The sequence below is a fragment of the Rana temporaria genome, chromosome 9 (genome assembly GCF_905171775.1).
Source record: "Rana temporaria chromosome 9, aRanTem1.1, whole genome shotgun sequence".
NCBI classification, from domain to species: domain Eukaryota; kingdom Metazoa; phylum Chordata; class Amphibia; order Anura; family Ranidae; genus Rana; species Rana temporaria.
In genome coordinates this window covers 153,698,937-153,714,408 of record NC_053497.1, presented here as the reverse complement: position 1 = coordinate 153,714,408, position 15,472 = coordinate 153,698,937, and the positions used below count along the sequence as shown (strand labels likewise).

General features: G+C 42.4%; 1 protein-coding gene across 1 annotated transcript in view; it reads right to left on the bottom strand.

The window, feature by feature from the left end:
• ADGRD2 (adhesion G protein-coupled receptor D2) overlaps nt 1–15,472 on the bottom strand; it is a 999,543-nt gene that overhangs the window by 914,893 nt on the left and 69,178 nt on the right. Inside the window, exon 3 of the mRNA XM_040324866.1 lies at nt 5,947–6,004. Coding sequence (XP_040180800.1) covers nt 5,947–6,004 — 58 coding nt within the window. The remainder of the gene's footprint in view (nt 1–5,946; nt 6,005–15,472) is intronic.

Genomic DNA, 15,472 nt, shown 5'->3' with positions numbered 1-15,472 from the left:
TTAAAATGTCATTTTTTGTGTCATAAAAAATTATCGTGTGTCGGCAAAAACAACGTTTTTAACCCGCACATGCCCAGAAGCAAGTTATGAGATGGGAGGTAAAACTACCATTCATAATGGAGTTAGCACATTCATCACGCTGTAACAGACAAAAAAGCACGAATCGTCATTTACTAACAAGTAACCAGATAAAAGCAGCCTCAAGGTGAATAGAACTTCCCCTTTAGAGTGCTGTTGCTTTGTTCATCATTTTTCAAAAACGATGGTGTGTGGGCAACATAATTTTTAATGATGAAGTTGCAAAAAGTTCGTTTTTTTTTCATGATGAAAAATTAAATTTTTTTTCAAGACAAAAAGTGATGGTGTGTACGGGGCATAAGAGATATGCTACTCACACTACCAAACTCCATTAACTCTCTCTGATTTTAACAGGATGATGCACCACTTTACTTCACAAATATCCTTTTTAGGAGAGAGGATCACCACTATAGAAACAAAAATGGCAGAAGGGACTTCCTCCTTCAATGTGATCTAGTGAATGCACAGGGCGAGAGGGCTGAGGATATAGAATGAATGAAAGACAAAACTGCAGATTTGAAGGATCGTTCCAGATGAAATAACTTAAAGATCAGAGGCATACCAGAGTCCATTCAGCAATCTGCACAAAAGGAATACTTCACACAATTGATGTCAGCCTTTCTCCCTGACACTACCCCAGGAGAGTTAATCATTGACCGAATACATTGGCTGCCAAGATCACCATACTTGCCAGATACTGTCGCAAGAGACAACATTGTCAGAATAAATGTTTTCCATGTTAAAGAAAATGTAATGCCCGCTACACACAATCACTCCGAATATTGCTAGCCATATACCAATTTGGCTTTCTATGTTGATCTTTCTAAATCTACCATGCTGCGGCCAAAAATCTAGCCACTATTACGAAACCCCTTTAAAACCACCAGATTCAATACAAATGGGGCCACCCACTTAAACTAGTCATCACAAAGGATAAAAAGTCCTACTCAGCCTGCACCCTGGATGAAGGCCTATGTTATATCCTGGAACTGCTGGAGCAGCAACAGCACAATCGCAAGCAAAACATTCACAACACTGGTGAGTGAGATGACTTTGACCCCTCTAATATGACTATTTGATTATTTTCAGGCTTACATGCAAGCCCTGGACTGCCTGCTTGAGCCCAGCTCGTCAGCCTTTCACCCCAAGTATAAGTCGGTGGCTGGGGGTTAGTCAGCGTGCTTGCCCCGTCTCCCCGCAGGGATGTAGTCCCAAGGCAGGGGGCAAGCACACTGACTAACCCCCAGCCAGAACGTCTCGGATAGTGGGGACAAGCTTACCAAGGAGGAACAGCAAGTGAGAAATTCAGACAAAAAAAAACATTTAGAAGTGAAATAGAAGGAAAGGGTAAGTGAACCAACATTGCACTAGCCTAAAGGAACCTATTTAGAAAATAAAAAACAAACCTTTACAACCCCTTTAAGTACTGACTTGTTTTTAATTTTTTACAGTCTACCGTCTAACACCCTCTCTCCACCAGTATCTTTCAAACTCCCGACTTTGTGGGGAACCTATAAGAACATCTCTACAAGGAGTAAGTCCTTCATTACCTTATACCAGCACCTGCACATCTAAGCACTGAAACCGTTAAGCTCTTTTCCGCTCTAACAGCTCTAGCTAACCCTAAATCTAAACCTACACCTCTATCATCAGGAAATCAGTATGCCTCTCAAAATAACGTCCCTAAACGTAAAAGGCCTAAACCATCAGGGGAAAAGATATTCCCTCTGGTCCAAAGTCCGCAAATTTCAAAGTGACATACTGTGTGTCTTCAAAAGATTCACTTCTGCCAGGACAAGGCCCCACATATGTCTCACAAAAGCTTTACACATGTTTTTTCATTAGCTCTCAAAACAAAACAAAAGGAGTACTCATAGTGATCAAGGGCACAGTAGCATTTAAAATCATCTCTACAATTGCAGATCCCCACAGAAAATACCTTATTCTAGTCTGCAAAACTAATAATGCTACTATTGTAAACATCTATGCCCCAAACTCGCACCAAATTTGTTTTATACGCAAACTATGGAGAACAGAAATTAAAACAAAAAAAGGCTGTATGTATATTTAGCTCCAGACCCTTCCATTGACATTAAAGGATCCTCTCCTGAGAAACACTGTCAATCTACTTTGATCCCCTTCCTCCAAGCTAACGGCCTGTTCGACATTTGGAGGTGTCAACATTCTCTGAAAAGGGACTTTACTTTCTTTTCGAAACTCCACCGTACCTACTCCAGAATTGACTTATTTGTAGGTGAAAAACAGCTTCTGCAAGATGCCATTGAGATAAAAATGCACACCACAATAAGATGGTCAGATCATGCACCCATCTCAATGCTTATAGGGGACAATACCTCTAAATCCTTTGTCTCCAACTGGAGAAATGATCCACACCTAATGTCAATGCCCACTAACACCACCTTCATACAAGAACGTCTGAAAGAATACTTTGACATAAATATGTCCTCAGTTAGCAACCCTGCAACTTTATGGACAGCCCACAAGGTGTTTATGTGTAGTATTCTCATTCAAATTTGTTCTCAAGCTAAACGCCAAAGGACACAGCAGCTGACAGAACTATTAGACAAAATTGAAAAATTGGAGCTGATAAAAAACTAATCCCACACAAATAACTAGTGACAAAATCTTTCATGCCAGGAACCACCTTAGATCTTTCCTTAATACCTCACCTCATACACCCCAATCAGGTCGGTTTCACCTTGGGTAGACAAGCCCCTGATGCCACACGGAAAATAACAAACCTTTTACACTATACTGAAAATAAAAATATTTGTAACCCTAGATGCCAAAAAGGCGTTCGATAGGATGCACTGGGGATATTTGAAATATACCCTCATGAAATTTGGATTCCAAGGCTATATAATATCAGCCATTCTGGCTCGTGTCCTCTCAGATGGGGTCTTCTCAGATCAATTTGCCATTACAAACGGATAGAGGGTGTCCCCTTTCCCCAATAATTTTTGCACTATTGATGGAACCACTAGCTCAAGGAATCCGCTCTTCAAACTCTATCTCAGGAATTAAACTTAAAGGTCAAGAATACAAACTGACCCTATTTGCAGATGACATAATCGTCACTCTAACTGATCTGGCTTTCCCCCTGATCAATGTACGGAAAATCTTAAACATCTTTAATTCATGCTCATTTAGTATGTCAAGTACATGACTCCATATCGAATGTTCTTAGCATACACATAATGGAACCTACTAAATCCCTCCTACAAACTAAAAATGATGTTACAACGAGTAAATAGATACCTAACATGTTGTGCTTTAAAATTGTGCACCCCTGCATCAAACTTCAGTATTACAGTATGCTAGATGATTCTAGATTGACTATTCTATCTACTGTAAATGTGAATAATGATTGCGCTATCCCCAAAAAAACACAAGCAAACCAAAAAGAAGAAAAAGGGGGGAGCAGCTGCATGAAAAGAGTGCAGGTAAATATGCAGCGCTACATATAGTAAAGTGAAATGTGGAAAAATGTGGAAAAAACACTAAAAAGTATACACCCAACTAGGTGTGATAGTGAAACAAATTATAATCAGTTCATATGTGAAATGATGATCAAGTCACACAAAAAATCTAATGTAATGAAAGTGTTCATCATAAGTGGATGTACATGACTCAGTAGAGATGTCATAAGATTAAATAGACCATTCCAGCGACAATTCTTCAAGCCAAAGGTATGGATAAAATACGCTTACCAGAACTGTTGGACCCGATAACGGATCCATTGAGCATGCGGTATCCCAACCGGCTAGTGGACCAAGCTGTAAGCGGAAATTATGAAGGGTGTAGAGTATACCTCACTGGATGGTGTCAACCAGGGGAAAAAAAACAATGGGCCAAATATTCCTCAGCTGAAGGTTGATCCAGTGCCAATATCCCAACCTTATGAGTGGCAAGGACATCGATAGAAATCCACTAGACATCTCGGTTCTGGTGAATAAGACCCCTTTCAAGGGTGATAGGGACCAACTGGAGAGACTCAAAAAGCTTTCATCCACAAACCATGAAAAGAAAGAAAAAATAGGGGCTCTGATGCTACTGGTCAAAATAGTAGGTTTTAATTAATAAAAACCGACATATAGGATGAAAGTGATCACAGTTCAATAAAAAAGGGGAGCAATATGGGGATGATGTTAGGACATGGGTGTGTTTGTCTGTGACCTGCATCCAATCCGATTCCTCTTCCCTCCCCATCTCTCACACCAGTTATTGCTTTGTCTATGTGCTGGGCTAACCCAGAAGTTATTCCTCACTGTGGAGACGATTGGGAGAGAGAGGCCACGTGACGCCTAGCCCAGCTTTTTAATAGGTGGTTTGACATGTGCTTTTTCTAACTCCTTCCAGGTGAAGCACATGAGTCATTGCTAAACCCGGAAGGACTTTACATCTGCAAAAATGATTAGTTCATGGGTTGAGAACACCATTCCAACAGTCCATTCCATCATGTGACTGGCTCGTGTCCAATCATGAGTCTCATCAAAGAAATCGTGACTGATTGGTTGGCCATTGATTTTGGCTTTGCATGTTTTCTATATATATAAGTGCAATATGGGGGAGCAGGTTGATGCCCCAGTAGAAGTCCTATTTGGAACAAAACGCGTCGGTTCAAGTACAGCACTCCCCATATTGTCCCCCTTTTTTATTGAACTGTGATCACTTCTATCCTGTATGTCGGTATTTATTAATTAAAACCTACCCTTTTGACCTGCACCATCGGAGCCCCTATTTTTTCTTTTGTCTAACAGTTCTGGTAAGCGTATTTTATCCATACCTTTGGCTTGAAGAATTGTCGCTGGAATGGTCCATTTAATCTTATCACATCTCTACTGTGTTATGTACATCCACTTATGATGGACACTTTCATTACATTGGATTTTTTGTGTGACCTGATCATCATTTCACATGTGGACTGATTATAATTTGTTTCACTATCACACCCAGTTGGGTGTATATTGTTTAGTGTTTTTTCCACATTTCACTTTACTATATGTAGTCCTGCATATTTACCTGTATTCTATCTACTGGGCTGATGACTGTTCATATACTGTTGTATTTCATTATGCACTTCATATGCTTTTTGTATGGAATGTTTGTTATTTCAATAAACCTTTTTTCTGATTAAAAAAAAAAAGGTGTTGCTTGACCACTCAAAAATTTTGAGGGTCAATACCATCTGGTAAGCAGCTTGGTTAAATTTACTTTTGGTGTTGTGTGGATTATTCTGTGCACAGTGGATTATTTTAGGGCTTTCCTTACATCAACAAGTTTGGCCTTTCAGCACTCTTTAATGGGACTATTTGAATGCACACATTTTTTATTTATTTTATTTGATATTCACGAAATTGATTTATATATGTTCTAATCAGTTTTCTTTTAGCACTGCATATGTAGCAGTAGCGGTACCAGTAAGGGCTGCTGAGTGTTTGTGGTCCAGCTGTCACCCTACCCAGCCCGGCATTCACTTGAAGACAATGAACAAGTCCATCAGTTTGTTTTTTTGTATTTTATTGAGGGATTATAACTTGATGAGGTTAAGGAATTCATGGGATGCCCAAAAAAGATTCTTGCTTGCCTTGGGACAATTTAGATACTCTCCTCCTGCACAACACTTTCTACAGACTATCTCTCCTTCTCTCCTCCCTCCAGCACAGTTCTTCAAGCACAGATAGCACATGGAATTACCACTTTGTAAAGACATATTGACTTCCTGATTTAAAGCAGTATGTTCAACGGAACTTGCAATTTTGTTTTAGACATGTTTATCATTTCCGCAAGACAGTTTGTCTCATTCCCCTAATGCACATTTACACTTAACAAGAGATTGATACATACCTATGACTTGAGATTGGTTTGATTCCGGCTCATTCCAGCAGCTGCATATACCAAAGACCTATAACAATAAAAATAACTACTAATTATTACATTTGGAAAATCAAATCCTGGGATTACATTTAATATTAAGTTTAAAAAAATGGTTCACCCAAATTTCATTGACAGCGGGGGCGTTGCTAGGTGGCAAAAAGACCAGGGGCTTCAGCTCGAAGTCCAAGGCCGGAACCGAAGGGGGGGGGGTGGTGTTGTATGTTGCGCTGCATTTTTTTGGGGCTGGGCGGTGGGGTTGTGTGACTTACCAGTGCCCATCAATGCTGACCACTGACCTGCCTGACACTGACCTGACTGACCTACATACACTGACGGTAGTGACCTACATACACTGACCTGCCTGACCTACATACACTGACGGTAGTGACCTACATACACTGACCTAGATGACCTACATACACTGACCTACATACACTGATCTACATACACTGACCTACATACACCGATGGTGGTGACCTACATACACTGACCTACCTGACCTACATACAGTACAGACCAAAAGTTTGGACACACCTTCTCATTCAAAGAGTTTTCTTTATTTTCATGACTATGAAAAATGTAGATTCACACTGAAGGCTTCAAAACGATGAATTAACACATGTGGAATTATACATAACAAAAAAGTGTGAAACAACTGAAAATATATTTCATATTCTAGGTTCTTCAAAGTAGCCCCCTTTTGCTTTGATTGATTACTGCTTTGCACACTCTTGGCATTCTCAAGAGGTAGTCACCTGGCGCAGCACCCCATCACTCTCCTTCTTGGTCAAATAGCCCTTACACAGCCTGGAGGTGTGTTTGGGGTCATTGTCCTGTTGAAAAATAAATGATGGTCCAAGTAAACGCAAACTGGATGGAATAGCATGCCGCTGCAAGATGCTGTGGTAGCCATGCTGGTTCAGTATGCCTTCAATTTTGAATAAATCCCCAACAGTGTCACCAGCAAAGCACCCCCACACCATCACACCTCCTCCTCCATGCTTCACGGTGGGAACCAGGCATGTAGAGTCCATCCGTTCACCTTTTCTGCCTCGCACAAAGACACGGGGGTTGGAACCAAAGATCTCAAGTTTGGACTCATCAGACCAAAGCACAGATTTCCACTGGTCTAATGTCCATTCCTTGTGTTCTTTGGCCCAAACAAGTCTCTTCTGCTTGTTGCCTTTCTTTAGCAGTGGTTTCCTAGCAGATATTCTACCATGAAGGCCTGATTCACACAGTCTCCTCTTAACAGTTCTAGAGATGTGTCTGCTGCAAAAGGTGGCTACTTTGAAGAACCTAGAATATGAAATATATTTTCAGTTGTTTCACACTTTTTTGTTATGTATAATTCCACATGTGTTAATTCATAGTTTTGATGCCTTCAGTGTGAATATTCACTGACCACACCACTGCAGCAGAGGACATCTAAACAGGGGTCTTTACACTGCTAGCGGCTTCTACATTCCTGCTGCCCATCATATTATCACTTTAATGATCCCAAGTAGAGATAAGCCCAAAACCCCCACCCGGTTTGGTTCGCATCAGAACCTTCGAATGGATCGAAAGTTTGCGCGAACTTTAGAACCCTGTTAAAGTCTAATAGCCAGATTCAGAAAGACTTACGCCGACGTATCTACAGATATGCCGCGTAAGTATAAATATGCGCCGTCGTATCTATGCGCCGTACCCACAGAACTAGATATTGTACGCCTGAAAATAGGCTTCTTACGACCGACCTAACTTTCATACGCCGGCGTATCGTGGCCGCATATTTACTCTGGACGCATCTGGCGCTCCCATTGATTTCCTATTCAAATATGCAAATGATACGGCGATTCACGAATGTACGTGCGCCCTACGCAGGCTACGCGTGGTGCGCGTAAGTTGTACGTCCGGCCTAAAGTTATTCCATCAAAAAGCTGGTTTATCTCTGCACCAGACATTCACAGGTCAGCTGGAGAGCAGCTACAGCAGCACCGTTACGGACAAGCGGAGCAACCCCACTTGCAGGACAACACATCTGTCTGCCAACATGCCAGGGGCACCCGTGGTCCTAGCACTACTAAGTAGACATGTGCACTGCCAAAAAAATCGTTTTTTTCGTTTATGTTATTTTCGTTTTTTTTTTATTTTTACGTAAATTCGGGAAATTCGAAAAATTATTTTTTTCTGTTTTTGTTTCATTCGTTTTTTTTATTTTTTCGGAAATTCGTAAATTTCGAAAAAAATATAAATTTTTAGTTTTTTTGCCTTTTTTGTAAATTTACTATTCGGGAAATTTTCGGATTTCCGAAAAAGCAAAAAACGGAATGAAACGAAAAAAACGAATGAAACGAAAAAGAAAAAATTGGAAATTTACGAATTTTCGAAATTTCGAATTTTCGAATTTTTCAAATTTCGAATTTTTGACATTTCGAATTTTTCAATTTTCGAAATTTCGAATTTCGAAATTTCGTATTTCGAATTTTTCAGTTTTCGAATTTTTCAATTTTTCAATTTCGAATTTTTCAATTTTCAAATTTTTCGAATTTTTCAATTTTCAAATTTTTCGAATTTTTCAATTTTCAAATTTTTCGAATTTCAATTTTCGAAATTTCAATTTTTAAATTTTTCAATTTTCGAAATTTCGAATTTCGAAATTTCGTATTTCGAATTTTTCAATTTTCGAAATTTCGATTTTCGAATTTTTCAATTTTCGAATTTCGAACTTTAAAGTAATATTTTCGTATTTCGAATTTTTCAGTTTTCGAATTTTTCAGTTTTCGAATTTTTCAATTTTTCAATTTCGAATTTTTCAATTTTCAAATTTTTCGAATTTCAATTTTCGAAATTTCGATTTTTGAATTTTTCAATTTTCGAAATTTCGAATTTCGAAATTTCGAATTTTCGAATTTTTCAAATTTCGAATTTTTTACATTTCGAATTTTTCAATTTCGAAATTTCGTATTTCGAATTTTTCAGTTTTCGAATTTTTCAATTTCGAATTTTTCAATTTTCAAATTTTTCGAATTTCAATTTTCAAATTTTTCGAATTTCAAATTTCAAATTTTCGATTTTTGAATTTTTCAATTTTCGAAATTTCGAATTTCGAAATTTCGTATTTCGAATTTTTCAGTTTTCGAATTTTTCAATTTTTCAATTTCGATTTTTTCAATTTTCAAATTTTTCGAATTTCAATTTTCGAAATTTCGATTTTTGAATTTTTCAATTTTCGAAATTTTAATTTTTCACATTTCGAATTTTTCAATTTTCGAAAATTTCGATTTTCGAATTTTTGACATTTCGAATTTTTCAATTTTTCAAAATTTCAATTTTCGATTTTTTCAATTTTCGATTTTTTCAATTTTCGAATTTTCGCATTTTTCAGTTTTCGAATTTTCGATTTTCGAATTTCGAATTGAAAAATTCGAAAATTCAAAAATTAAAAAAATTCTAAATTTTTCAATTTTCAAATTTTTCAATTTCGAATTTTCGAAATTCGTAAATATGAAAATTCGGAAATACGAAAATTCGAAAATTTTCGATTTTTTCCATTTTCGAATTTCGAATTTTTCAATTTTCGAAATTCGGAAATACGAAAATTCGAAAATTGAAAAATTCGAAATTTCTGAAAAATTTGAAATTCTAAAATTGAAAAACTCGAAATGTGAAAAATTCTAAAATTCAAATTTTTCGATTTTCGAATTTTCGATTTTCGAATTGTTTAATTTTCGAATTTCGAACTTTAAAGTAATATTTCACTTTTATTGTTTCACTTTTAGCATTATTAAATTCACTGCTCCCGAAAAAACAGCAATTTTTTAAACTTTTTTTGCATTGATACATGTCCCCTGGGACAGGACCCAGGTCCCCAAACACTTTTTAGGACAATAAATTGCATATTAGCCTTTAAAAGTGATTGATAGCTGGGGGAACTATTGAGGATCAGAACTATGCCACATTCGTCCCAAAAGAAGCAGAAGGAACAGCGGAAACAGCCTCCGTTAGAGCAGCGGCAGCTTCGCTCACAGGGCAGCATGGCGGCTAGCTCCGCCCCCGCCATCTTGCTTCCCTGCTCCTCCGTGGCGTGCGCCAAGTTTGTTCCCGCTCAGATGGAGACACAGCAGGGTGTTCCTCGGGGGGTCTTGGAGGCCTCCTCTCCCGTACCTCAGGAGATAGAGGTGGACACGGCGGCCATAACGGGTCCGATCCTCGAGGCCATTGCGGCCTCCAAAACTGAGCTGGTGGGCCGCATTGACAGCCTGGCGACGGAGTGCAACCTCATCCGCCATGACCTGGAAAAAATAAGGGGCAGACTGTCTTCAGCAGAGGATCGTATCTCCAGGGTTGAAGACGTCTCGCATGCCCATGACTCACAACTAGCGGAGCTGCAAGACATGGTCCGGGCCTTACAGCACAGGGCGGATGATGCCGAGGACCGCCAACGCCGCAATAATGTAAGAGTGGTGGGGTTACCGGAGGGGGCTGAGGGGAAGGACACTGCCAATTTTGCGGAGCGATTCTTTCTAGAGCTGCTAGACCTCGGTGATCGCCCCCCCACTTATGTTGTGGAAAGAGCCCACAGAGTGCCCACGGCTGCTAGGCCTCCGGGGGCCCCCCCGTGTCCGTTCCTCGTCCGGTTCCTGAAATATAGGGACAGGGACATGCTGCTGACAGAGGCGCGTAGACAGAAGGATTTGAAATATGACAATGCCCGCATCATGCTATTTCCTGACTTTTCTGCCGAGACCCAGAAGAGGCGTCGCTCCTTCACCGATGTGAAACGACGGCTCAGGGATAAAGATCTGAAATACAGCATGCTGTACCCTAGTCGCCTCAGGGTACAGCACAAAGGATCGGTAAAGTTCTTTGATCGCCCGCAGGATGCTTGTGATTGGCTGGATCGGTTGCCGTGAAGACCGTTTTCTCTGAGGCCTCCAGATCCGTTTGGATTCGCTAGTTCTTCAGCTGGTTTGTGCTCCAATTATTTTTCCCCCTTTTTGATTTGATTCGATTTTTTTGATTTTTTAATGTTTGCTTTCTCTCTGCTGATAAGTGCCCCCACTGACGATTCACATTGTTTTTTTTTTTTTTTCCTCTTGTACTGCTTCGGGTCACATTAATATGTCAGTGTGCGGACTGGGGCCTTAGGAGTTTGAGATGCAAGATATATGCTAATACATTACATCACTCCTCATAATACAATATGCTGCAGTGCCAGTGGCTGACCTACTGTTTTTTTCTCCTTTTTTTTTTTTTTTTGGTCGGTCGGCTGTGCATTACTTGTTCATTTAGCCGATGGAGCTCTGACGATGGACATAGATTTTTTGTCATCTGTTCATGCCGAACTATGATCGCAGGAGGTGGATCTCTACCTGGTTTGTCTGTTACAGGGTTCAAGCTGCATACCAGACAGTTTTTTGTTTTTTTCTGTTAAATGGGGTTTCTGGTATAACAGCAGGGGCTTGGGACTTGAGCTGTTCTGATTTACCTTTACATGGAACGTTTATACCTGTCTATTCTTGCATAGTTGCTTCAATACGGAGACTTTGTTATTTTGCTTCTGAAATAGATTATGGATAGTCGCATCAAGATTTTGTCCTGGAATGTCAGGGGTTTAAATAACAAATTCAAGAGGGCGGCTATGTTTCAATACCTCAAACAGGTCAGACCACATATCGTCCTCCTCCAGGAGACCCATTTGGAAGGGAGTAGGATATTGGCCCTACGTAGGCAATGGGTGCAGAGGGCGGTTCACTCCACCTACTCTACATATTCGAGGGGGGTCTCTCTCCTGATTAGCAAAGCCCTCTCCTGTGTAATCCACCAGGTCTTTACGGACCCGGGGGGGGGGGGGGTCGATATGTGGCAGTCCTTTTGGAGATATCCGCGCACAAAATCTTGCTGGTTAATATATATTTGCCTCCTCCTTTTCAGGTACAAGTACTACATGACTTATTGGTGACATTGGCCCCACACTTGCACCTACCGATGCTTATTATGGGAGATTACAATGCCATTCTCGACTCGGTGCTGGACTCCTCCAATGCTGCTAGGCAGGCATCGGGGGATCTTAGCTCCTGGGCGTCAATGGCGGGTCTGACGGAGTTGTGGAGATGGAAGCACCCCGGTGTCATTTCATACTCCCACCTCTCCACTACACACAGATCTTCTGCTAGAATAGACTTAGCGTTTGGTAACTGCTATGCCCTACAACATGTGTATGCAATGGAATATTTGTCGGGGGGCCCCTCTGATCACAACCCACTCCTGGCCACCCTGGCATTTCCGGAGGGTGGTACCAGGGGGGGCTGGAGACTGTCCCTGGGGTGGTTAGGGGAGGACCAGGTGTCAGATCATCTGAGCAAGTCCATAACTACATACTGGGAGTCCAATGAGGGCTCGGCTGAGCCCTCGGTGGTATGGGATGCTTTCAAGGCTGTGACGAGGGGAGAGTGTATCTCGGCCATAAAATCAGCCAGGAAGGAATTTAACCAAGAGGGTGAGACCTTGATGGCCAACGAGCGGGAGAGTGCTAAAACACATGCAGACTCTCCCTCGGAGGCCTCATATGTTTCCCTACTGGAGGCTAGGCGCTCGCTCACCTTACATTTTTCGAACCTGGCGCACACCGAGGTTAGGAAAAGGGCTGAAAATGTTTTTGCAGAAGGGGATAAAAATGGTAAGCTTTTGGCCAACTTGGCGGCAGAACAAAAAACAACGGTTAGTGTACCTGTGGTGAGGGGTAGGGGAGGAGACCTGATCACTGATCCTGAGAAAATCTTGGGGGAGTTTGTGGATTATTATGCAGCCTTGTACTCGCCCATTCCAGCGTATAGTCCGTCTGACCTAGACGAGTTGTTGCAGGATGTGGCGCTATCGCGTCTGTCGGATTCTGATGCGGCGTTCTTGGACGAACCTATCTCGGTGTTGGAGATAGAGGCAGCGATTCAGGCCTTCCCTCCGCGTAAGGCGCCGGGCCCGGACGGGTTCCCGGCGGACTTCTACAGGTCGTTTGGCTCACATCTAGCACCTAGACTTAATAAGCTTTTCAGTCACTGCTGGGAGAGGGGAGCCTTGCCGGACTCCATGAAAGAGGCCTACATGGTGCTCCTCCTGAAACCCGATAAGGATCCACTGGCTTGTTCCTCCTATCGCCCCATAGCGCTATTAAATATGGATTTAAAAATCCTAACCAAGGTGTTGGCCTCGAGATTAGCAAAAGTTATAGCGTCCATAGTAGATATCGATCAAACGGGTTTCATGCCTGGCATGTCAACGGACACAAATTTAAGGAGGCTGTTCACGCATATCCAACTAGATAATGCTGACTGTTTAGCCAAAGTGATTGTTTCCATTGACATCGAAAAAGCATTTGATTCGGTTGATTGGCACTACATGCATGCGGTATTGGAGGGAATGGGTTTCGGCCCAGGTTTCCGCCTATGGATTCGACTTTTATACGCTGACCCACGGACGGCTGTCCGATTGGGGTTCAGGGTATCCTCCTTCTTCACAATAGGCAGGGGCATGAGGCAGGGGTGTCCCCTCTCCCCGTTCCTTTTTGCCTTAATGATGAAACCCATTGCCAGGGCCCTCAGGCGTTCGGATGAGGTGGGAGGAATTAGGGTTGGCTCCATTATGGAATCTGTAGCGCTTTATGCAGACGACTTGCTCCTGTTTCTCCGGGACCCGGGGTCGTCGCTTAAGGCGGCCTTGCGGATCCTGGACAGATTTGCATCTTTTTCGGGGTTACGAGTGAACTGGGGCAAGTCGTCTATCCTTCCTCTGGGCCAGGAGGCCCAGTCGCAGAGGGATGACACATTGCCGCTGATCTGGGTCTCCTCCCTCACCTACCTGGGGGTGAAGGTCACCGCCAATATATATGATTACATGCCCCTGAATCTCCTCCCGGCAGTGGAGTCCCTGAAACAGAGAATACAGGCCTGGAAAAAGCTGCCTCTCTCATTGATAGGTAGAATCAGTTTACTTAAAATTAAGTTTTTACCAGTGCTTCTTTATTTCCTGCGACACTCTCCAATTTGGATACCAAAATCTTTTTTCACCAAGCTGAATGGTTTAATTGGGGCTTTTATATGGTCACCCCGGGCACCCAGGATTAGCATCAGGGTTCTACAGGTACCATGGGGACAGGGAGGGCTGGCGCTTCCTGACTGGCAGAAATACTATCTGGCTGGCCAGATGGTGTTCGCCAGGAGGTGGCTGTTGGCTGATGAGGGAGACACGGCCACTGTACTAGAGGCCGCATTACTAGGTTCGTACGAAAGCTTACGGTTAGCCCTCTATAGAGGCCCGAAATCCTCCCTACCTATAACCACTTCCATGAAGGCAACTATCAGAGCGTGGGAGACTGCCACTGTCCTGATGTCGCCCTCCTATTTGGGTGTGTCCCCCTCGGCTCCTCTATGGCTAAACCCCAATTTACCGGACTTTTGCTCCCTCCCGGACCCGATGATTTGGGCTTGTGGGGGAGTTAAGTTGTTGGAGCATATTACCAGAGAGGGCGAGCTCATTACCTTTGACCAGTTGAAAGATAGGCATGGTCTCCCGAACTCTTTTTTCTTTAGATACCTACAACTGCGCCATGCCTTTCAGGCGCAGTTCGGAGATCGCAGGGTGGAGTCTCTGCCCTCGGCACTAGAGAATCTCTTGGGAAATGAAGAACTGCCCAAAACTTTATCCACAGTATACAAAGCATTGTTCACGAAGACACCCATGGGAGAGGGAAGTTCCAGACATTCAAGGAGAAGACTGGGAGGATATGTGGGATCATCCCTTCAAACATATAGTCTCGGCTAGGGATCGCTTAATTCACTTTAAGTTTCTACACCGTATTTATTATACTCCTGCCAGGTTGTCTCGAGTGTACCCATCGTCTAGTAGTCAATGCTGGAGGTGTGTGTTCTCTCCAGCGGATTCGGAACACATTTTCTGGACATGCCTCCTCATAAAAACTTTCTGGACAGGGGTGGTGGAGTGCTTGTCAGAGGTTCTCAGCATACCGGTTACCTTGACGGCTAGAGTCTGTCTCCTAGGATTGGTCGAGGAGGTTGCTCCCTCCTTGGCCCATCGCACCTTGATAAATATAGGGCTTTTCTATGGCAGGAAAGCTATCCTACTGAGATGGAAAAAGTCTGCTGCTCCCACGCTAGAGTACTGGAAGGGGCTAGTAAACTCAGTAATTCACCTGTATAGGGCCACATACAGATCAAGAGGTTGTGGGAAAAAGTTTGCAAAGGTTTGGCAGGCATGGCTAGACAGTCCGGTGACGGTGGGTTAAAACGCTAGGTCAATAGATTACAGTATTATGTGATTGCAACTATGCAAGATTTTCCATTTCAAGTTTGTTGGATCAAATATACACAAAACTCCTGTATGTACGGGTTGTGGGGGAGGGTGTTGGTCGGGGGGGAGGGTATGCCCAGGGAATTGTGTTTTCCCTTTGTATATGTGTTTTCGGCCCTGCGTGGCCGCCTTTGTGGTGGGTATGTTG